This window comes from Choristoneura fumiferana, chromosome 18 (genome assembly GCF_025370935.1).
Source record: "Choristoneura fumiferana chromosome 18, NRCan_CFum_1, whole genome shotgun sequence".
NCBI classification, from domain to species: domain Eukaryota; kingdom Metazoa; phylum Arthropoda; class Insecta; order Lepidoptera; family Tortricidae; genus Choristoneura; species Choristoneura fumiferana.
The window spans coordinates 6,585,617-6,610,435 of NC_133489.1; the positions used below are offsets into that span (position 1 = coordinate 6,585,617).

The following is a 24,819-nucleotide window of genomic DNA, read 5'->3' on the forward strand; positions in this document are numbered from 1 at the left end:
CTGTGGTGTTACATTCTAACAATTTAATAAATAACCTGCGCAATTTTATGACAATACAACTTACCTCTACTAAATAAAGTTTTAAAACTATGTGGTCGTGCTTTCCATTATCCTTTTTATGCAGCCAGTTGTGTTTTTGAATCACATCTGTGAAAATTCCATTTTTATTCTCTATCAACTTTATCTGCTGACTTTCACGGACGTACAAATTAATAGATGTTACATTTTCGTTGGTAGTATCGTTAATGTAAAACTTATCCTGATAACATTATGTATACCTACATGTTATACGTGTAAGAATCAGATAGAGTATCACTCACTTGGGACGTTTAGCATTTACTCTAAGCGTTTTGTTAATGGGTAAAGTTAGCGTTAAAAGTAGCCGCACATTTACCTTGTCGCTTTATGCCATACGCAAATACACCATAAATGATTTAATGCGACAGAGTAAAAAGTTATTCGCTAATTTTGGTGCTGGCGTCATCCCCACGTGTAGCATTGACAGTCTCATGCAATACAATGACTTTTTAATGAACACCAACACATAGGAAGCAGTACAGAAAACACAAGTACCTACCTACCTATACAAGGTGTTAATTAAATAACTGTAAACCTCAGACAACCTAAAAAACCTAAAAAAATTATTGAATTTATTTTTGAATATCTTCATTATTTCAAAAGATATTGGTGTGATTTGCTAAGTCAGTAAGTCTACTGAATTTCTAACTCTACACTCGCATGATTTGTTTTTGTCAGTTGCGCTTTGACGTTATTAGAAGAAAATCACACAGTGACAGCAAACCGGCCAGTATTAAATTATTAAAATAGTAGGTATGCAACTTCGCTAAAATATTTAACTGGCGCCTGGCGTTGTAGTCGTAACTTTTAGATTGGGCACAATAAAAAAGGGATTTAAAAACACAAACTTAGCCTGATTTAAAACATAGTGTAATCGATTCTACTCTCGATTCCGAGCAAACGTATATAAAGTATATAGATTTTCATATGTAATAACAAAAACGTAACATCTTATTTCAGGTTACCTTCAACAAACGCAAGTTCGGAGTAATGAAGAAGGCCTATGAGCTAAGCGTACTGTGTGACTGTGAGATCGCTCTCATCATCTTCAGCTCCAACAACAAACTGTACCAATACGCTAGCACGGATATGGATAAGGTGAGCTTGAAAATCTTTTTTTTTATACATGCTGACCCCTACCTCACTATCTTTAGCTTCAGCTGACTTGTATTGGATGACGCCAATCGACCTAAGTTGCGTGAAATCTTTAACAATTTGTCGAAGTTCAATTTGACCTAAAACATTTTCGAATGTTGCGACGTATTTTACGATTCACAGAAGTGAAAACTGTGAATTGTACTAATCTGAGTCGGACGAGAGGATTTTGATATTTAGGTAATGCAGAAATGCGCCGATGACGTATTAAGACATTTATACGTTCGGTTCTCATACATTTTACCGTACTTAGATCATCCATTTTAATATTTTATCCGTGCTCTTAGGTAATCTGAAGTTCATAAACAATTGCTAAGCTTCTGATAGTAAAAGACGTCTGTCTTTATCTGTCATTTCAACATTTGCCTTCGCATAACGTAATATCTGCACCAAATTTCAAATCTATGTGTGATCAGTCATCAGATCAGTACAAATGGGTAAAATTTGAGATGCAAAATTATACCTAAGTACCTTAACAATCATAAAAACAAACCAATATAGTAAGTTAAAGAAAATACTTGTAAAAAGGAAGTTCTGGGCATTTCAAACGAGCATAAATGTAGATATGAATAGCTATAAATGTTTCAAGGAATTTTAACCGTGTAATCACGTTCACAGGAACCCACATCAGTTAAAGTTTAATTTAACATCGCAGCAGCAACAAATATAATGTTGCTAATTTAATCGATATCGGAGCTCTCAAATATAAACATTGCTAAGCTATTTATGAACAAGGGTCAGATTAAAGTGCCCAAAACCTACTATACTAGATTAAAGACCCGAGAGACCAAGCTTTACCCGGATTTTTATTTACATTATTTCAATTTGGCGGGTATTTTTTCTGCGTAAAAATTTGAATTTAAATAGTTAAATTAGTTTTCGATAACTACGGACAAGAAACTAAGGAGTCGAGTAAAAATGTATTTTAATATACAAAGCTACAATTCCTGATTTATTATAGCTACTTTTTCCCAGAAAACTGCGAATTCCCGTGCGATATGTACGAATTTTTCGACAGCAACTGCAGTGTTATAGTAAATGTAAACGCATGAAAATACCTAGTTTCTGAAGTTAAATAAAACAAATAATAAACTAAACAAAAACTTTTTAAAAACAATGACTTTTGTTAAAAAGGAAACAGCTAGCACTGAATGACGTAGAGCTGTAAATTTAAATGCTACTAAATGTATTTGAACCATCACAGACAGTCTTAAGAATATTAAAATGAGTGTTTAAAATACCCAGATTAAATGTTTCAATTATTTTTTAGCAAAAATTGTCGTTAACGATATTATACAAACTAATCTCTTAATTGACTATGTAGATGTATCAACATGATCAAACAAAACCATTGTAAAGCAATATGCGATTAACAAGCTTTTCTTTGGCTTAAAAATACAAGTCTGTTACTATTAGCAAATGACAAAGTCTTTAATCCGTGCTATGAAACCTGCCCAAACATTGGTAAACTTAAAGACATCATTATAAAATCGATGTACCTACTTGCTTGCCAAAACTGAAACTGGTTTGGGAACGTAATATCGTTCTTGTTTTTTTTGCGCAAGGCAACGCTTAGGATTGACTGTAAGTAATTAATTCTAAGTTGAAGAAGGTCATGGATTACATTGCTTCGCGTTTGCGATGTTTATAAAGTATTCGATTATGGTTTTACTATTCCGAATGTCAAAATAAAATTACTCCCTGTATCCTATATCTAAGTAACATCAAAAGCGTTAAACACAGTGAGTTGACAATTTTTAATATCGTGTTATGAGCTAAACCTTTCGTGCCTTAATAATTTCGCACTATAATTATTAAAGAACTTCAAAAGTATTGCTAACTTACTCCTAAGTTTTAGTAGTACGTTAGAGTAAGAGTGAAGATGATTTCACTACACAAAGCAGTAACCTTTAGAATATTCACATATTCTGACAAGTACCAAACATATAATGAAATTAATTGGAAGTATAACATACACTACCCTAATTTATGCTATAGATTCAGGATGAGTAATAAATTGACTGAAGGTTATGTCACTATCGGCTTGGAAACTACATCATAAAATATTCACCTGGATTTTGTACAATTACGTTTAATTGTGATGGCAGCTGGTATTGATTTGGCTACTCTAAAAGCTGTTCAAACTGTACAATCATTATAAGTACATATTACGGATATGAGCATAAATTTGATACTGTGTTTTAAAACCTTGAAAAGGGTACCTTCCGATACCAATACGTTTATTCTTACTTGTAGAAGTTTTGTGTTTTTTTTTTAGTAACAATTAAATTACTTCTTCGCTAGCAAAATTTCCCTAACCTCTTTTTTTATGAAAAGCAATAACAAATCTGTAAAAAGTAGATACGTTTGTTTGTGTCTGGTGAAGGTAAATGTCACAATGACAGATAAAGACAACAGGATGTTGAAGTAATAAATGCTCTACAAGCACTATAAAATATTAATAATGTTACCTAAATAGACGTTAGTAGTAAGTAGCGCGTTTGAGACGCGTTGAAAAGTCTTTAAAATTGGAGTAACAGAAAAAAACTGATATACAGAACCCAAAACATAAGAATCATCTACTAAAGTGGTAGCCAAATAACCAAGACATTAGACTTATATTGCAAAACAAAACTACTGCTATTCGATAAAACCACAATTTGGTGTCTAACTCGTTATTTGCTGTTACCAATTCAAGGTCTTATACGATCATCTAGGTGATAAAACACCAACGTTACGTAAATTATATCTACAAAAATGTTAGCCAAAATGGCATAAATGCCCCTACAGGAAAAAAGACTGTTAAATGCGAGTGAGACTCGCACACAAAGGGTTCCGTACCGCCACCGAAAATCACGTTGCTTTTATGGCATTTTTTTATTTTGTTTTTATTAGTTAGATAAATATTGGTTTTTATATCGTTTAGTAATTAGTTACACTATCTGAGAAAAATTTAAGTGTAGACCAATTATGATTCAATACACTCACAGTTCTGATATAATTACGGACCAACAGACGTAGGTACGTATAGACAACGGAGCAGTAGCAGAGTAGTAATAGGGTTGTACGGGTATGGAATCCTAAAAACAAAACAACAGTCGGACACTATAACCTCGCTTTTTTTAAGTCTTATAAAAATGGTTACTGAAAACTTATATAAATGTGTGCGAATAAAGTAATTTAATAATAGGTGTCATGAAATTTACCTAATTTTTAAACAAAATCACGCACTGCGCGTATTTCAAATTTAGCCGTCGTTTCAATCTTGCCACGGCTTTGTTTTTTACCCGACTGCCCGAAGGAGGGCTATTTAAATATACAAATATATAACAATGATATATTTTTTGAACGTAATGTTAATAATTCGTTTGTTTTCCAGGTTCTACTTAAATACACGGAATACAACGAGCCCCACGAATCCCTGACCAACCGGAACATCATCGAGGTACATAAAGTACGGCGTCATCTGTGTGCCAGTGATCGCAATGCAATGTCCATGCAAAATGACTTACCCCCTTAACCGCGTGCTTATACTGACACAACCCTAATGCATTAATAAACCCACCAGAGTAGTAAAAATCCCCGTAGAACTACCTTGTATAACTTTATATTAATCTCCTAAAACCCACCTTTCAAAGGTACCACAAGTGATTATAGTCACCATAGATAAACACTGGTTTCAGTCGAGCAGCATGTCCGTTTACTTCCTGTTAAACCCCAACCAGACACCAAGTTTATACATACTAACATTTTATAACATGACTGACTAGATACTCCAAATATTTATGTTACTTTTTCCTTGTACAGCATGGGTTTTGTAAATATTGTTGTGTTTATTTGAGCTAACCAGCGCGGCTACCTGACCCGCGCGAGGGTGAAGTCAGTTGCATCATTGCATTCGACACAACACACAAATGTACGCTAAAAAGTTTCACGTATTTACTACTTAGTAATACCGCTTTGTAGATTTATTGAACGCACTTTTGTTTCTGGCCCTCCACTACATACAATATTAGCGTCAAAAATATTTTGTTAACATTAAAACTATGAAGACTAATAGTGTGTAATGAGGGTGTACTCTAATTACTGCATGGCTTATTAATCAGTGGCAGACTTATTATTTTTGGCTCGTCAAGCCACCTGAGCTGGGTTCGCTGACACTTGCAGGCACTAACGAAGAAGGAGCATAAGAACGGAGTAATGTCCCCGGACAGTCCTGAAGCCGAGCCCGAATACAATCTGACGCCACGGACCGAGGCCAAGTACTCGAAGATCGATGAGGAATTCCAAATCATGATGCAAAGGAACCAGTTGAACGGAAGTCGCGTCGGTGTGGGAGTTACCGGAAGCAACTACAATCTGCCTGTGAGCGTGCCCGTCGGGAGTTATGAACAGTCTCTGTTGCAAGCTAGTCCTCAGATGCATACCTCTATCAGTCCACGGCCATCGTCTTCGGAAACCGATTCAGGTAAACCTTTATTTACTTGATACCATTAAGAAAAAAAACCACTTGCGTTTGTGTTTAATAATCTCAACTTGATAACAACCAGCTTGATCCATGCCACAATAAGCTTAACCGTGGCATCCATAATACCATGTTTTCTGCAAAATTGCTTTAAACTAATGAACAATTTGCATATTCTTTCAAAAGCATAGTATGATTTTTAGCTTTTTCCTAATCATCACTCTCTGCTTTTCAGTATACCCAAGCGGCGGAATGCTCGAGATGTCAAATGGCTACCCAGGCTCAGGGTCCCCGCTGGGGGCAGGATGTACCCCCTCCCCTTCGCCGGGTCCTGCGCCTTCCCCCCACCGGCATCCGCACAAGCCGCACGCGCATGCACCGCCGCCGCATCACTCGCCACGGCACAACAACTTGCGCGTTGTCATACCGAACTCGATGCCACCACCTCAGGACGACTTATCTTATTCTAGCGAAGTGAGTATCTTTACAATTACATCCCAATGTTTTAAAGCCCTTTTTCTGGTTTTGTTGTCCGAAGTGACTACTAGTTCTAAAGCTTTTGAAACGTTAGGATTACGGGAAGTAAAGAAAACATTAGTACATAAATGACGTGAGTATCTTATGATGAATGTGTGTCAGAATCACAAAAAATAGCTTGAGATAAAATCTCAACTGCCACTCCATTTAGAATGATAAACTGAACAATCTTCGAAGCAAATGAATCAGATGTCGTGTCTCATTTTGATAATCTCAAAAAAAAAGGCATCAAACTATTTAATGTTAATGCGCTGTTGTTCCAACCCGTAAAATGCTTTGCTGGTCTACGAAGGCCTTTTCGAATTCTTAACAGAATACCGTTAACAGCGATTTTAACACACATTTAGTATTTATCCATCACACTTGCTCGTAAACAGTGTCGAAACATGCAGGCTACCTTGGTTGCAATTCCCCAAATAAAACCCTCGACCTTAATGTGCTTGTCATGAAACCCGTGGTCGGTAAATGAGTCATTGCCCGTACTAATTTTCTTGTCATGAAGCCCAAGGTCGGTAAATGAGAGTGATACTGCATGTTGCGGAGGCTGGCGCTGCCAAGGGCGTAGTCAGCGGTATCGGCAATTTTTGAAAAATATTAGTTTTTCTTTTACAAATACAGTTTTACTCGCAAATGTGTTGAAAAACATTGTATGTCGCACGGGCGGTGCTAGAATTACGAACATCGACTCATTAAAGCTCTCAGTCTTAAACTTCGGGCTTCTAATAGACTCTCGTTCGTAATTCCTTGTTTACCGCCCTTAAGACACCATGTATTTGCATAACATGTTGTTTATATTCTCAATGGTATAAAATACAACCACGAAACTTGCATTACATGCAAATTTGATGTTTATTTTTTCAGACACCACTAAGCTATTCAGGACTCGGCAATTTTGGACCACAGGACTTCAGCATGAGCGCGGACATGGGAATCGGACTATCATGGGGAGCACATCAATTGCAGACACTACAACACAGCAGGTACATGTCTGTGCCCAATTTTGATTCCTACTTATTCGCTTTTTAATTTTGCTTTATTAATTCGGTGTGTTAAAGCCAAGAGTCAGTTCTGAGCTGATCAACAAAAAAAGTAGACTTTAAAAAAATACTCCAGGTTATCAGAGCTTCTTTTATGATTATTATTGAAATGGGCAGTTGTTTTTTTATGTGCAACCGTGAGAACGAGTAGGTATGATTCTAATCTAACTGACGAGAAAAAAAAATAGAAAAACAACTTCACCGTGACAGTGACATCACTGCCGTGACCAGGATTCGAACCTGGGTTACTACGGCCACAACGTAGGGTCCTAACCACTAGACGATCACGGCTATCGAAGCTGGTGACTGATACAACGAAATCAATGGACACTTGCCAAAATTCCATTCACTTTCGATCTCAAATTGGTCTTGCGTGACTGTTCTCGCGGTGAAAGATAATTTTAATTATCAACGAATTTAACAGATGGCGTGTCTATGATTAAAAAAAAGTTGATTATTCAACTTTCAGAAAAAAAATAGTGTTTTTGAAAAAGGAAGTAAGTTACAAAGGAATTATCATCAGTCTTGGAGTTCGTAGTGTAACCCAAAAAAAATGTGAAACTGTTTTGTGAAAAAAATTTATCAAGCAAAGGTAAAATATCAAATTTTACAGAAACAAAAGCTTAAAAAAGAATTTATGAATGAAGGGCCAAGGAGGAATAAGTTTTTTAAATATCTAAACACACCAAAAAAAAAAAAAAACTCCGCCGCGACAGTGCATCACTGCCGTGACCAGGATTCGAACCTGGGTTACTACGGCCACAACGTAGGGTCCTAACCACTAGACGATCACGGCTACCGGAGCTGTTAACAGTGATATCCAAAACAACACTCACTTTGCTGATCGTTATTCTACTTTTCCTCAAACTGGTTTGAATAATACATCGGTATCTGATCTGTAATATTGTACTTGATATTGCTAATGCTAATTGATAATTGTGTAGATCAAACGATTACTAATTATAACTGGCTATACTGCAACAACTCAAAAATGTCCATATGCCTATTATAACTGTATTCTGTGTTCTAACTTGTGTAAGACAAATGTTCAGTTCACCGTCCGTTAAAGTTTTTGTGCTAACAAATTATGAAGAAACTAGCTTTTGCTCACGGCGAATTCGGTTACCGCGCGCTGTTTCCTCAGGAACTGTGCATTTTTCCGGGATAAAAAGTAGTCTGTATACTGGCCCTGGCCCATAAACTATTTCTAAGCCAATAATCACGTCGATCCGTCGCTCTGTTTCGACGTGAAAGACGGACAAACATACAAACACATAAACACACACACTTTCGCATTTATAATATTAGTATGGATTATATGAAGAAATAACTAGACGTATAGAATCATATTTATGAGTAGGTACTTACTATATACTGTATTCAGTTAACTAAAGTGGGTGAACCTTATTTCTTATTATGTCATATATTTAGGTTTTTTACCAAGATGTATTATTTGTTGACACAATTGCAATCTTTCGTATCTTTAACTTCACTTATCTTCTGATTATGAACTTCTGATTGAGAAGCACAGGTTGCCAATTTCAGTCACAGATAAAATAGATTACCAATATTAGATATAAAAAAATTTTGCTCCGCCGCGACAGTGCATCACTGCCGTGACCAGGATTCGAACCTGGGTTACTACGGCCACAACGTAGGGTCCTAACCACTAGACGATCACGGCTATCGGAGCTGATACCATAGCTGCAAAATCAGCGCTTGCATTCTTAGTTGCGCGAACAAGTTTACCAGTTCTGCTAGACCTTCCCTGCCCCTCGCGCTTGTACCAAAGTTAAGCGACGGAGGGGTCATTGAGAATGGTAGTAGGTGTAACCAAAAAATGTAGTTCACTTTCGATGCCGGTTGCGCATGAGTGCCCTCGAGCTAATTGCCCGCCCGCATGCAGAGGTTATCAGATGCGGGATAGTTAAAGTCTTTCATTTGTTCTAATTAAAATTGCAATACGATTAAGTACAAGTATTGTTGTTTGTACAAGCTCTGATAACTATGAAGATGAAATTTGATACTCAAAACAAATGCATGTTTTTTAAATGTGTTTGAATTATAAAAGCATGGCATACATAATAACAATTATCGAACTGACCTGTTTACTTTCGCGGGGTAAAGGAAGTCCCACTTTTATTGATATGAAATGTATACTGACACTCTTTTAGTACCTATGTTGATTATTAAATGTAAATAATTTTAATAAAATCATCCATTTGACCCCATCAGCGTGGTCCCATTTTTTTACTTACATTAATACATGTACTTTCCAATGATATGCTAAACCAGGCGAAAAAATAATAATATGCACGAGTAACTTAGCAGAGATTTTAAAATGACAAAGTTCCCAATATAACTTTATGACTGATCGTCTGTGACCACCATTTTAGCCAAACTAAACAAAAAGTTCCATTTTGCTCATGTTGCTTCTCCATCCACAGTAGCAGCTTGCCGGTACTCGGTGGAGGGGGTACCCCCCCGCCGGCCGCGTCGCCTAGCAACGTGAAGATCAAAGCAGAGCCAGTGTCGCCCCCCCGCGCGCCGGACCATCTCCACCGCGCGCCACCGGCGCCCGCGCCGCAGCCCGCCCACCTATCTGGAGTCATTGATGGTGTGTACTCTAAGCCTAATAGAGGTAACTTTGTAAACACTATTTCGATCACCGCTTTGTCATCGCTTCTTCATTCTGGGTTGGTCCGTTTCATACAGCTATCTCATATTTTTTGCATTTTAATAGTATTAAGTTCGAATTCTTTCATATTGTTTCATTTGCAATCAAATAAGTATTGTTGGATAAAACCATGCCCCTTTCAGAACACCATACCACGTAACAACGTTGGCTAAGAGTTACTCTTTTACTCGTAACAAGCGTTTGAATGGGAAAGTAGCTATTTACCTATCTGTGATGATAAGAAATTCTTTTGTTACTCTTGGTTAGTGTCCATTTGAAAGCATTTGCTATAAAATGAGCATAATTCAGAGAGAACTGATGACAATTCCAGGTTCAGTAACGTCAAGTAACATGGGCTCCCCGGCCGGGCAGGACATGCGGCATGTCCCGCTAGACTACGAACAGCCCCACTCAAAGCGGCCGCGGATCGAGGGCTGGGCCACATAGCCCGCCTATGAGGCCTTCGGGTCATACTCGAGGCCCCTCCATCCGCACTGCTAAGCCCGCAAGCCGCCAAGGCCGCCGCGCCCGCGCCCGCACGGCCCCGCGACTTGTGCATGGTGCTCGATTGTGCTAACGTTCCAAAAGTCTGCATACAGGTGCAAGAATCAAAGGTACTCTAAATTTTGGCACGGTCCACATTGTACGCGGTACGATCAAATCTCATAACAAACGAATTTTATCAAGTTCAAATCGTTGAGATTTCAAAACTTTGTTACGATTTCTATAGGAATCGATATGTAAGAGATAGTTAAATGTTCAATCACAACCCTTATAGTTAATGTAATTCATAATTGCACGATGCAAGTACACTTAAATGTTAAGATTTGGACTGCGCTCGGAGCTATCTCAATTTTCACCACTCATCTAAAAGTCTATGCGTCGTATTTTTTAGTACTTTGCGACCAAAGGAGTGCCAGTTTAAAACTTGCACGAATGTTTTCTTGAGCATTTGTCCGAGCGTGGGCCAAGTGTTGAAGCATAGCTGCCACCTTTTCAATGTTATACCGATGAATGTTACATATAAGTACGTACATTAAAGATAGATTCTATTCCCCTGTATATAGATAACATTAAATGTGCAATCCGTGCCATTGTCTGTTTAGCTTAAAGTTAGTCAATTTAAAATCAGTGACTTTGTTATAAACAGTAAAGAATGAGCTGTCAGTCGCAGCGGCGAGCCGGAGTTAGTGCGCGAACTATACCGAGTGTCTAGTGTGAGGAACACTAAAACTGTTGACTTTTGTGTTAGTGTTTTAAAAAGTTTTTTGTGCCATTTTAAAATTATTATAATAGTGTGACATCCGAACTTTGAATCTTGTTAAATAAGTAAGCGTAGTGTCATCACAGAAGATAATAAATTGTATATTGTAAAATCTACTTTATCTATTGAGATATTTATACATGAAAAACATAATGATATTTACATAATATGTATACACGTCCCGTTAGGAACGAATGTTACGTAAGTAGGTAATGTTAGCTAGATTCGAATGTAAAGGTACCACACAAAGCTTTAAAATTTCTTATGATAACACTCGCACTTTTAAGCACTTGTAAGTAAACAAACACAGTAAATATAATGGATATACCACAGACTTGTATCACTTTTAGTGACATAATTTCGTCATTTTGAACGAAAAATGTTTTTATTTTTGCATAAATACGTATCACTTGTTTTCCTTGCATAGTTGCCAGTGCAAGAAGTTTTAAATCCAATCTAAATATTTATTCCCTGTGCGGGCGTTTCTAATTTTCAGACCAAAATTTATCGAGTCAATTTTATAAACTTATCATACCATTTTAATAGTTAGTTTAAGTTTGGATTCCGTACAAAATGGATCATAGGCCGACAATATTATATTTAATTAAGATTAAATATATGCCAATGATTAAGTTATGACTGGAAAATGTCCTTTGACCAACATGCTCTACGCGATGTATCACATGTTTCTTAATCATTTTAGATTAGATACTTATCCAACGTTATACTAAAAACATGTGCTCTGACATCCTTATCGTTTTTGTATGGAATTGAAGCGTTTACTATCTACTTGTTATGTATAATAAAACCGTATCTAGTGGGTATCGTCAGAAATTTAAGGAAACAGCAAGGTTGTTGTACATCTTTTATTTTGTTAATGTGATCTGAAGTTTTTTTATGCTACTTATTTTTTTTTATAAATGGAGTAGTCGTAGATATGAACAAATGGTGAAGGATAAACGGACCTTCAATGTTAAAAGTACAGACACACGATTGTAATATTGATTATAATAAGATATTGGTTTCATGAGCTAAATATTTTGGTACTGCACTTTATTACATAATCCGCCCTCTTGTAGATAAATGTTGCTATCAGAATCCTTTGTCTGATGGTTTAAGGTAATTGTTGATCATTGTAATCGTCCAACTGTACTCTAGGGTCATCACCATAAATCGTACGGATGCATGCATATTTCTCGCCTCTATCTGCCTGTAGACTGTCCAAAGATCCTTCCCCACCTCCTCTCTCCTCAACTCGTCTCACTGTAGATGCCTTACTCACAGTGCCTAAATGTACCACATTTTTACCATTTTGTACCAAATTTATACGATACGATAGCATTTATGCTTCAATATTTTTCACATCCTGGTAAATGTAAGTCTTATAAGAAATGTTGAATTATATGAATATGACCGTAGTGTAAAGACAGTCGATGTTCGTTGTGTTGTGCCCTCGTGTAAATAGAGCCTGCGGTCTAAGTTAGGTCACTACGCCGACTATTGACACAGTAAAACTGTTAATGAAGTTAATGTAAACGTTGTGATTGTAACTGTATAAAATACTGTAAGTGGAGAGCAACTCTACAGAATTGGTGTTAACGATACTTAGAATAATCCTTCAAATCACAGTAACAAAATGTTAATGTAATAGTTGTTGAATTTGTACAGGGAAGTAACCAGTTTCGACGTTCAAAAGTCTGAACACATAAGAAATGTATTTTCGCATTGTAAAATAATATACACGATTAGTATTTAACGAAGTAATATTTTAATACCTGAGCATAATTAATGTTGACCCTTTAAGAAGGCATCCGTTTCCACCTCGTGTACAGATCTCTCACGATGAACACTCACGAAGGCCCTCCAAATTTTGTAATTGTAGTTTTAAACGTATCCGTACGACAAGTCTATGCGTGCGTAGCTCGAACGTGTCCTCAGTCGCAAGCGTACCGTCAGTCACGCACACTGAGACTATGACAACGTGTAAGTACGAGGTTCACTCGTGCATATTCATTGATAATTAGCTATGGAAGGGCGCGCCTTCATGAGTGAACAGATCTATAATGTAAGTGCTATCCGCCTGCTGAGGATACACTGTTACTCCTTCTGTTATCAAATTCTAAATTGTGTTGATTGAACTGTGGATCGTTCGTTCCTATTCGTTCCTCTTTCTGATGTTGATGCGCTTCGTTGGTTAAAATTTGCTCAATCAATATTTAATGATGAAGCGAAACTTTCAAATTAAATCTGATTATGTCCCGAGCTACTGTTGTTGTATTCCCGGGTGCGTGGTAACGACGTTACTGCAAATTTTATTGTAGTACTTAAGTATTTGTTGCATTCTCAAAATACGGGAGAATTAGTTATGTCATAATAATGTACAGAAGTCATGCACTATGGTGTTACCTAAATACCTATCATAGAAACTGATGCACTGAACAAATGTCCAATGACGTTTATAACGTACCTATATTAAAGTATGCAGTTAAGTCCAAAATGCTGACTTAGTGGTAATAATTGCACAAATCGAAATGATTATTTCGGATAGCTCGATGGCTAATACGTTTTGCCGCATTGGAATTGTTACTGTATCACAAAACGATATCGGAGTCAGCATGTACCTATTGCTGCAAATCACTTAGCCATCGGTTTAACTGAAATCATGTTTCAATCAAAGCTGGTATTGGGAGCATAATTTCCGGGTTGTGAGGTTTGCTATCGGAAATGCGTGCAAGATTTATTATTAATTAAAATATATTATTATAGTATTCCTCTGAACGCACAACCGTGTTGCGATTATTGTAAATGGTTTGCTTGGTTTGTTTTGTAGTCGTACCTACTTTTGTGTATGTTTTATCTGTATATTCAAACTGTGAGCCAAAAGCAAAGAGTTCTTTTTTTAGTTAACTTATAGGATGTTCATTGCATTTACAGAATGTAGTCATAAGTTTAAAGTATGCATCTGAGATCAGGTTTTGGTTTCGTGGCAGTAGTTGTAACGGTCCTTAAGTATGTTTTCTCTGCCTTTGCTATTGTTTCACAGCTTGCGACAACCTTCATAGGATATAGGAATATAATACATATCCTTAACGAATACTCAGTCGATTTCACATCCTCCTTAATATCAGTTGTGCAATACATATATGTATCAAAATGCTTAGGTAGGTATTAGGTATACTTTCGTTTGAATTTACAAAATAATGCAAACTCTGTTGTATTTTATCGATATTTTTACTGATAATGGGGGAGCTGCCGGGAGTTTTCTGAACCAGCTCCCAGGGATTAAGTCATAGTTGTGTAATTATTTTAAGATAAGGCCGGGCCAAATATTGCATTAATTTAGGTCTAACGGCGCCTTTATTTCTGTGTTGGGCAGCCATCTCTGCCTTTGTATAAATTGTACGATGATGAACAACTCAGTGGAAGAATGAGATATTAATGTTTGTCGACAGTGTTAGAAAATTGTTATAAATTATTTTGATGACTGTTTGAAGGATAATAAAGAGTTGGATGTCAGTTGATTCTAAATTATTTATCTCATTAGTAAATAAAACCTAAACAAAGCTAAAAGCAAGGCAATACAAATATTCTTTATTGCACACCACAGATCAGTAAAAAACAAGACAAGTGCGATCATTTATTACGCATATTCTTAGTATTATTAGATACCTCTGACCTTACAAGTAATATGGCAAAACAAAAGTCTGTGTATTGACATCTGAATGTTAAGGTTCAGATAGATGAGCACCAAAAGCCCCTTTAGAAGCTGTCGCTTGCCTCTGACTATCTGTCAACTCGACACCTGCTGTAGACTTAACCCTTCTTCTGCTCTCATCTTTCTCAAATATCTCTTTGACTTCTCTATCGATGTCAACTGAGCTTGATCTTCGGGAGTCCCATCCATCGATGGAAAAACTGTTATGGATACTAATATTTTCCTTGGTCAAATTAATAATTGTACCTTCTAAACTGTCTGTGGAATCTGCGCTTGAGGCTCTGTCACCACTATTTGATATTACTTTGATTTCACCGTCATTGATGTCGGATTTAGGTGTAGCTATTAGATGTTCTCTAGAATTTGCTGAGGTTGGAGCATCTTCTTTCTTTCTCAAACGACATTTTTTAGAACAGCCTCCCATCCATTCGGAAATCAACGCTGAAGCTCCTAGAATGAAACCAGCAGCCAAAAGTAGGAACATGCCTTGGGTGTCTGCTAAAGTTAATCCTTTCTCTTCCACTGACACGAAGTTTATTGACCCTGAACTGGCCTGTAAAATAATCAACATTAGTTTTTACAATGATATTGTATTGTACTGTACGCTATATAAAAAACCGGCCAAGTGCGAGTCGGACTCGCGCACCGAGGATTCCGTATAAATATTTTTATTATATGATGTAACTAAAAATTTACGGTTTTCGCAACTTTTCCTTTATGTGTGCTATAAAATAAGTTGTTGTCGTACCAAATTTCAAGATTCTGAGTTCACGGGAAGTACCCTGTAGGTTTTGATTTCCTAGCGAGTTTCGAAAATTTGCGGCATAAACGGCTGTATCTTTTGATTGCGTTGGCTCAGAAATTTGATTTTTTTACAGCTCCAAGGTACAGTTAACCTGAGTATTTGATATAAATTTGAGCTTGATACATTTACGCGTTCCTGAGAAAAAGGGTCTTGACAGACGGAAGGACGGACGGACAAAGAAGTGATCCTAAGGGTTCCGTTTTTTCCTTTCGAGGTACGAAACCCTAAAACAGAAAAACAGATACATGTATGGAGTAAATACATAGAGTAGGCAATAATAGATATTATCGCTTCAGAGTAATCTCTTTCATCCGACCTTTTACAATGGAAAGAAGAAAAGGAATTAATTTTTATTTGAAGCAGGTGTTACAGTTATTAACAACAAATATTGGTATAAATTAGGGATTCCAATACTGGGATCCGTCTGTTATTTATTACATATTACAGGTATAAAATTGACTACAAATTGCCATGTAATGTAATTATTCACATTTTAATGCACTTCATAAGTAATATTTTATCAGACTAGTATTCTTTCAAATACGAATAGGTGAAAGGTACCTTAGTTATGTTCTTATTTAGATTATCTTGTTTTATTTTTTTGCACACAGTACTTTCTAAAAAATAAAAGCATAATTAATATGTATACGGTAAAAATCATTTGGTATAAAAGACTGATTATAGGATACGGAGTTGCTGACTTGTTAATTGTTAAAATTAAAATCCCATCAAAACATAAATGTGAAATGAGAGCCAAGTTCAATATTATAATATATGCCTTGATTGTTGACTTTAACGACAAAAGAAGTGAGATCTAAATGGGTGTAAAGTTCAGTCAGTCCTGAAATTTATTTATAACGATATAAAATATTTTATAACAACTTGAAATATCATTTATTCTTATAACTTAGGATAATATATTGAAACCTAAGGTCTGACTAGGCTGGTTCTCATAAATACGAATTATTATTAAGTACCTACTAAAATATTACAATTTGCGAAGGCTATATATAACTCGTATATGAAAGCTAGCCAAGTCCGACCTTAGACTTCAATGTATACAATATATCTACCTTAAGTTATAAGAAGAAATGATGTTTTAAGTTGTTATAAAATATTTTATATCTTTATAAATAAATTTCAGGACTGACCATTGAACTTGGCACCCATTCAGATCTTGCTTCTTTTGTTGTTAAAGTCAACAATCAAGGCATATATTATAATATATTGAACTTGGCTCTCATTTCACATTTATGATTTGATGGGATATCATTACTTTTTGTACAGAAATAATTGAATTTAAAAAAAAATACTAGTTTCTGATTTATTCCTTTGTATTCATCCAAATACCTATCTGGATGCCAAATTTGAACTTTATCTATATCTATCTGTATCTATCTGGAACTGGGTTAGAATTTTGATGTACCTATAGGTGAGTCAGCGATAAAAATGACGATTTTTAGATGTTAATATCAAAATAACCTATCCTACCTAAATACCTATCTAAATAAGTTTGGAGCACATATGTATCTCACAAGTCTCAACAAATGAGCCAAATGACATGTTTATGGGTAAAATTACACACGGTGCTGCTCGCCAGTTCTGTTAGCTTGAACTTGGCTTGACACGCTACCGCGTGTCTAGATTTGTTGTTCGTAATATATAACATCATTTTCAACTAAAGACTGTTTTTTTTATTGGCTTTTTCATCGAAAATGTTAAAAGATAAAGAAAAAATGATAACTGACGGTATTAAAAAAAAATTGATACACCTACTTCAATACCAGGATCCGGGATCCCGGTATTGAAAAAAATACTCCGATATTAATACCGGTATTGAAAAAGTCCGGTATTTGGAAGCTGTAGTATAAATAAGAAAATATACATCCATCCTATATACGTCCCACAGGCCTCCTCTCAGAACAAGAGGGCTTGGGCCGTAGTTCCCACGCGAATGTAATGGCTACGGAACCCTATTTCGGGCGTGTCCGACACGCTCTTGGCCGATTTTTTGCTTTTTACTTTTTTCAGCGGTTTAATTTTTTGTTAAAAAGTTTAGTATTTTTTTTTAATTTATATGGGACCAACTTCGAGGTAAACCCTATACAATAAAAAAAAATGAAAATCCGACTACTCTGTAAAAACTTATAAATGTTTATACTTTGACGTCAACTTGAGAACCTCCTCCGTTTTTTTTTCGTGGATTAAAAAGAAGACCATACGTACAGTATACATTACAAAACAAACAATGATAAATCGCATCATATTAATAAATAAACGAACTAGGGGAGACCGAGGAGAGTTGTGACAGAGGACAGCGTCGATTTTTTGGAACTTATTAACTGGTACCAACTCGCAATAGCGTGTGTTTTTTATTCAAGTCTCGAGCTATCAAACGCGCGCTATTACGAGCTCGCTAGCAGTTGATAAGCTCCCCAAAATTGACGTTGTCACTACTGCTCTCCTCTGTCACAACTCTCCTCGGTCTCCCCTACTTGTAATACACAATATGATAGGTTTTTATCCACCTATTACTGAAATAAAAACGAATGTTTTGCTAAAACATACAGCTAGTCGTTTCCCAGAGGGACTGCGCTGCATCTCCCATCTAACTTCGTTCACGATCTTGCTAATCAGCCCACTCTGTGCCATTCTAGCGATATCGCCACTTAGCTTTTCCGAATATATCGAGTTGTTTGGGAAACTCAAAGATACACCGAATGGAACAAAACATTGGTCAGAAATATGTAGCACTGCTCTCTTGTTTCTGGAAATAATTCAGAGTTTATCTTTAATAATACCTATAACATGTTTGATTGTCTGTTTAATATAAATCTATGTTCCGTACAAATTTGCAGATATATCTATGAATATCTAGTGTTAGCAGTAAACCTTGTAAAAAAAACGATTTTTAGAATTTTCTTAATTGTGCTTTAAGAGCCACTTTCATACCATATTTCAAGTTTCTAGACAGTCGGAAGTACCTATAGATGTTTCGGTTTCGGCAATTTGTTTAGAAACAAATTTTTAATGACTACTTTGATTGTGTTGACTTAGAAGTTTGATTTGTTCACGGGGTAGCAGAACCTAAGTATTTGAAATTAATTGCAGCACCTCAACGTGATCCTGTCAAAAAAGAGTTGAGCGTTCCGTTATTTATTTTAAGAGTACCGAACCCTAAAAACTTATATTTACTAATCGAGTGACGTATCTAAAATAAACATACTTTTTATTTTTAGATAAACTTGATTGAATAATGTATTCTAGTTCAGCTTTTGAACCCAGAAAGGCAAATGGCAGCAAGAAGAATGCTTTCGTGGTATTCCTAATGCCAGATTCGACATCTGGTACTAGCTGTACCTTCTTCAAAAGTTTATTGGTTTGCTGATCTGACGAGTTCAAGAACCATTTCTCCCAACCTCCACGATCTAAAAAAAGGATTTTTTATTAAATTATTATTAATTTCATTTTCATACATAACCCCACGAAGTTATGAAAAAAAAACTTGACAGACAGACACGGATGGACAACGTAATGATTCCATTATGTTAGAGCTCCATTTTTTTCTTCTGAGGTACGGAATAAAATAATTAAGTCACGGAAAACAAAACTTTTCAACCAAATACGTACCTATACGTAGAAACGCTATGTTAATATTAAATATGGATAGGTACATTCAACGATTGAAAATTTAGAAGTAAAATAATTTGACAAAAGAAAGATGTCAATATTAAAACATTAAAGGAAACAGACATACCTAAAGTACCCACTCGATAAAAGCCATCCAGTAATTGCTGTATGGTGTCAATCGTTTCAGGAAACACTGGTAAAGTCACGAAGGCAATGATTGAACCGGTGTAGCAACTTGTAATAATTATTGTGAACACCCAGTACCAACCTTCAAATAAATATTAGATTCAAATAGCTATTAAACATAACTACAACTCAGAAAAGCTCAATAACCTTTGTTGCTTGTTGCTTTAAGGTATTACAATACATACAAGGTGTTAATTAAATAACTGAAAACCAGAGAGTAGTTTGTTCAAAATCGAGAGTAGAATCGATTATACTATGTTTTACCACAGGTTGTGTTTGTGTTTTAAAATCCCTTTTTAATTCAATGTTTTAGCGAGGTTTCATACTATTTCGATAATTTAATGCTGGCCATTTTGCTGTCAGTTTGATTTTCTTCTAAAAACGTCAAGCGCAATTGACAAATACAAATTAGAAATCAAGGAGAATTAGGTATTGACTTAAAAAAACATATGAACATTTTTGAAATAACGACGGTATTCGAAAATAAATGCAATAAAAGGTTTACGATTTATGCCGTATTAAAAAAAACTACTTAAGTACTAGATCTCGTTCAAACCAATGTTTGGTGGAAGTTTGCATGGTAATGTAAATCATATATATTTTTTAGTTTTATCATTCTCTTATTTTAGAAGTTACAGGGGGGACACACATTTAACCACTTTGGAAGTATCTCTCGCGCAAACTATTCAGTTTAGAAAAAAATGATATTAGAAACCTCAATATAATTTTTGAAGACCTATCCATACCCCATACATATGGGTTTGATGAAAAAAAAATTGAGTTTCAGTTCTAAGTATAGGGAACCCCCAAAATTTATTGTTTTTTTTTCTGTTTTTGTGTGAAAATCTTAATGCGGTTCACAGAATACATCTACTTACCAAGTTTCAACAGAACCTATAGTTCTTATAGTTTCGGAAAAAAGTGGCTGTGACATACGGAAGGACAGACATGACGAATTTATGAATTTCCGTTTTTTGCCATTTGGCACGGAACCCTAAAAAATGTTTAGGCTGTCTGAGGTTTTCAGAGTTTCATTTAATTAACACCTTGTATAAAAAAACTATCTGCTTTTATAAAATAATGAAGGTCTGGCCGTCTCGGACTCTTGGTCTATGAACTAAGAATCAAATTTGTTGACTAGGCATTTAAATAATTATAAACAAATAATAGGTACCGATTAGAAGCCTCGTTGTAATCTTCGTAGTTTTACTCCATGAGTTTTTTCCAACGAACGTAAAGCAGTTGGTGAATGTCCCAAAAACGTACCAAAACATATTTTCAACTTCTCCACTATTATGCAACAAATGTCTTAAAGTATGCTTATCTGAGAAAGCCAAAGGAAATATACCGAAAAGATACGTCAAAGTAAGAGCCAGCCAAACATGCCAATGAAATGGACCAAGAATAGCTCGATACCTGTAAAAAATATTTCTCATACAGGCACTGGATGTCAGTTTCACTATGTATAATGTAGAGTACGTAAACATTCTTCGTAACTGTTAAATACTATCTAGTGAAAAATGAAATGGAGAAAAAAGTGCATAACACAAACAGAGCAGAAGACATAAGGCCGTAGGCACAACGACATTATAAAGCATACTTATACCTATCACCTTTTTAACTGATTTCATTGAGAAATATGGTCATTTCTTGAAAGTTTTTATTTTATTTCCAATGCTCATTGAACATTTATCCCACAAGTAATACCACATAACTTTTGGGATAAGCATTTAAAAAAAAATCTGACCACTTTCGGGTTTCCGATTAACATAAAATTTTGCCATACTTATGTAAATTTGGCGACTGCATACAGCAATCCGATTCCGGTAGTGAAATTCTGTTTGACGGACCGTGATCATTTTGGGAGGAGGGAACCATTGACCGGTTTATGGTCTCGACTTGAAACTTGGTACAGTCAGCATCAAAAGTAGCGGATCATTTTTGTACTTTGTCGCATGGACACATTGACAATCTTTAGTGTTTATTAGGTACGTGGCTGTAAAACGACAAAGTACGAAAGTGTACAGCTACTTTTGATGCTGACTATACTGTACCGTTTTAAACTTTCGTGATTTTCACTCATAGTCAATAGCGTGATAAGTCCCGTTTGTGGTATGCTTACTGTACTGTTATGTAGTTTGAATGCCAATGCAAGTATAGTCAATAACAAGTAGAGTCAGCAAAAAAAGATTGTATTAACCCCTCGTATTAAAATAAGTACATAATATTATGATGATTTAAAAAAAATAGGCTTAAATTTGGCTCGGATCCGCGTCCTTCACATACCGGGGGTAAAGATGAAATTTTTATACATATAATAATGACGTCTGATAATGTGACAGCTAGTTTTTTTATAATGGAAGTCCCGACGCAGACTTTGCTTACCTTGGTAATGCTGTCGACATTAGTGTCACAAATACAGCGCAGTCCTGAGAATGTGGATAGCCTATGTCCATATCTCTGATTCTTTCACCAGTTACATATAAACCCGCTACTCCTATGTCAGCATGACCAGACATAACTTCCTTTGCTACTGCATCCCCTGACCTAAAAAAAAAAAACATTTAGTACGAACTATACGAAAGGTTCTGGGCTAAAAAACTCGATAACAATCGTTTTCCCAGAGATAAGACCAAACTAGATCGATTTTTCATCCCCGAAAACCCTTACATACCAAATTTTATCAAAATCGTTGCAGCCGTTTCCGAGATCACCGAAATATAATATATATACAAGAATTGCTCGTTTAAAGGTATTAGATTTAAAAATCGCCCCGTCAAAGTGTGCTAATCAAAAACCTCAGCGCACAAAAATTTCGTTCAAAGTTCTAAGGATTGTTTGAGCAAATCGGGTTATTTTTCTTTTACTAAATTACTTTTCAATTTTCTATCGGGTAACCCTAGGTGCAGGTAAGTTGGGTAAAAATTTGCATAGCTCATTTCTCATCATAATTATGTTGGCACTTTTTGTTTCTTAAACCTAGATATAACGCTCGTTTCTTCTTTTATTTACTAACAAAGTCACTTACTTTTCTTTTGCCTGTTGCGTAGCACTAGTTTCCTTATTAATACATTATTTTATTTACTTTAAAACTCTTATTTTACCTATTATTCATCAAATCAAGTTAGGTATAACCAAGCTATGAAAATGTCAATGCATTTATTATTTTTACCTTATTCACATTCTATAACGAAATGTGTGTTTTAGAGGAGGCTTGACTAGGGTCAAGCCCTAGGGGACTGGGATATTATAAATCCTGTTTATAAAAGGTACAGATTAATGGTTGGTTTGGTCTTTGTACAATCCCTTTCAACTTAAAATCCAAGACAAGTACAACAACTTTTAAATTTTAGTAATACACACGTAACTCACCCTAACTGTAAGTTTTGAGGCTCCTTTACTTCGATAGAGAAATTATTCTTTTTAGCCAGTAGCGAAAGCAGTTTCATTTCAATTCCTTCCCATACGACTCTTGGATTGCCTCCATCTAGATCAGTTTTTATCCTGAACATTGAAAAACTATTGTTAACACCTGACTGAATATTAAATTTACAGTGCCAACTCTTCACTCTAGCAGATCCTTTTCTCTCAATAACAAAATGAAAGAAGCTGAAATGTCCCTTTGCCTTAATTTGGCATACTTATTTTATGAATAAAAAAACTTACGTTCGAAATATAAAAGGTGGTTGATTTGCTGCAGCTACTACAAATCTATGGCCTGCATACCCTTGGGACATCTTAGGGGGAAATAAGTTCACTGGTCTCGAAAACTTGCCATGAGACCAGGAATTAAGTACCACCGGTAGACTTGCTCCTAATCCATCTGTATACAACTTGTGGGTGTACAAAATGTAAGGGGATTCCTAAGTAAGAGAAAACAATACCTTAATAACAATACAGTCTAGTTCAAAAGAAGGACAAACTACTACTACTAATCTACTGTTACTAATCGCAAAATGAGGTATTGCAAGAAACATTACCAAGGAATCGTCTTCGCCATCTTTGAAGCTTTGTCCAATTACAATCAAGTTAATGAACATTCTTGACTGTGGCCCAGCGAGAAATTCTTGGACGGCCCATGGCGAAGACCCGGCCACTATAATCACTTTGCTATTCGCCTGTTTTCCTAAAATCTTAGCACTTTTCGATATATCAGAAAGGAAGGCAATAAAGTTAACACACTCTTTATTGTCATGAAGAATTTTTGGTTCTACTACTTCGTCATCATCGTTGATGTACCCATGAACATAGGCAATCGGAAAATCTTTCAGAAGGTTTTGAACTAAACAACTTTCTTTGGACTTCACCTGACTATCGTAAAGTATCACTGGGATACAATCGCTAAGATAAGTTAGAGTTATATTGCGTATGAGGCTTATTAGTGACGGCGTCTGATCAAAACTCGTGCTTTCGTTTATAAATCGCTCGTTCCATAATTCTTCTTTTGTTTTTGGATGGCCATGAAATACTGGGTCTACTGCTCTCTTTTTTGAACTGTTTTTCAACACATCATCTTTATAAAATTTTCTCCAGTGGACTTCCCTTTTATATTCAATGTGATTTTGAACGTATGGTTTAGGATTCATGTCGGATTTAAATTTATCTATTTTAGAAGATATTTTTCCATTTAGATCGTTAAATAAAGATCGTGAAGGATAGTATTCAACATCTTGACTTGCCACGAGAAGTATAATAATTTTGAAAAAGAATAATGTGACTAGCATTTCTCCGTCGTAGCTGGAATCTTCTGAAACTAAATACCTAACAGTGACGATTTGCTTTTTATACAAGTTCGGTGGGACCTTGGTCAGCAAAATGTCATCAGGCAGGTGTTATGATTGAAATTGAATTTTTGATGCGTCTTGGCGGTCACGGTCGATCACCTTGACTTCACATGAAGGGAAATAAATACGTCATTGGACAATTAACATTAATAAAGCTTTACATTTTCCATTGCTTAGATGCATATGTAAAACTATGTTCAACATTGACTATTAATCATTTAGATTTGCATGTTGGTTTCATCTTTTGTATCAACTAATCTCGCTTACGTGCATATTTAAAGGTTAGGGGAAAAACATGAAACTTTTGTCCATCGTCATGGGGTCAGGTGGTTTGTGACACAAGAACAAAATAATTGCAATGCCCATAGCAATACATGTGACAAGGAGGGGGGGGGTGTCTAGAATGGACAAAGATGGTGTGACGTACTTTATGGATGACTCCTTGTCACCGGAAGAGGTGTCTCACAAAAATAAGGTTTCTTCTTT

At 35.8% G+C, this 24,819-nt stretch overlaps 2 protein-coding genes and 3 non-coding genes across 11 annotated transcripts in view; 1 reads left to right on the plus strand and 4 right to left on the minus strand.

Moving 5' to 3' along the window:
- LOC141438025 (myocyte-specific enhancer factor 2-like) overlaps positions 1–14,729 on the plus strand; it is a 68,756-nt gene extending 54,027 nt beyond the window's left edge. For 3 of the 7 annotated variants that reach the window (XM_074101656.1, XM_074101655.1, XM_074101654.1), the window contains 7 exons: positions 1,039–1,176; positions 4,613–4,678; positions 5,401–5,701; positions 5,934–6,172; positions 7,097–7,221; positions 9,720–9,913; positions 10,281–14,729. In XM_074101656.1, coding sequence (XP_073957757.1) covers positions 1,039–1,176; positions 4,613–4,678; positions 5,401–5,701; positions 5,934–6,172; positions 7,097–7,221; positions 9,720–9,913; positions 10,281–10,396 — 1,179 coding nt within the window. In that variant the 3' untranslated portion in view covers positions 10,397–14,729. The remainder of the gene's footprint in view (positions 1–1,038; positions 1,177–4,612; positions 4,679–5,400; positions 5,702–5,933; positions 6,173–7,096; positions 7,222–9,719; positions 9,914–10,280) is intronic. The other 4 variants (XM_074101660.1, XM_074101657.1, XM_074101658.1 and 1 more) reach the window with 4 other exon arrangements.
- Positions 7,492–7,563, minus strand: TRNAH-GUG (transfer RNA histidin (anticodon GUG)). Its single transcript has one exon. It is a non-coding gene; the product is annotated as a tRNA-His (tRNA).
- On the minus strand, positions 7,997–8,068 carry TRNAH-GUG (transfer RNA histidin (anticodon GUG)). The gene has a single exon. It is a non-coding gene; the product is annotated as a tRNA-His (tRNA).
- Positions 8,885–8,956, minus strand: TRNAH-GUG (transfer RNA histidin (anticodon GUG)). The gene has a single exon. It is a non-coding gene; the product is annotated as a tRNA-His (tRNA).
- Positions 14,730–14,800: 71 nt separating the features above from the next.
- Ir21a (Ionotropic receptor 21a) lies at positions 14,801–24,277 on the minus strand. The gene is made up of 9 exons (XM_074101653.1): positions 23,530–24,277; positions 23,216–23,412; positions 22,922–23,053; positions 21,935–22,096; positions 20,724–20,965; positions 19,491–19,631; positions 18,960–19,161; positions 18,302–18,500; positions 14,801–15,481 (listed from the first exon to the last, which is right to left on the minus strand). The coding sequence occupies exons 1-9, from the start codon at positions 24,271–24,273 to the stop codon at positions 14,939–14,941; spliced, it is 2,562 nt and encodes an 853-aa protein (XP_073957754.1). The 5' UTR covers positions 24,274–24,277; the 3' UTR covers positions 14,801–14,938.
- Between the last annotated feature and the right edge of the window lie 542 nt (positions 24,278–24,819).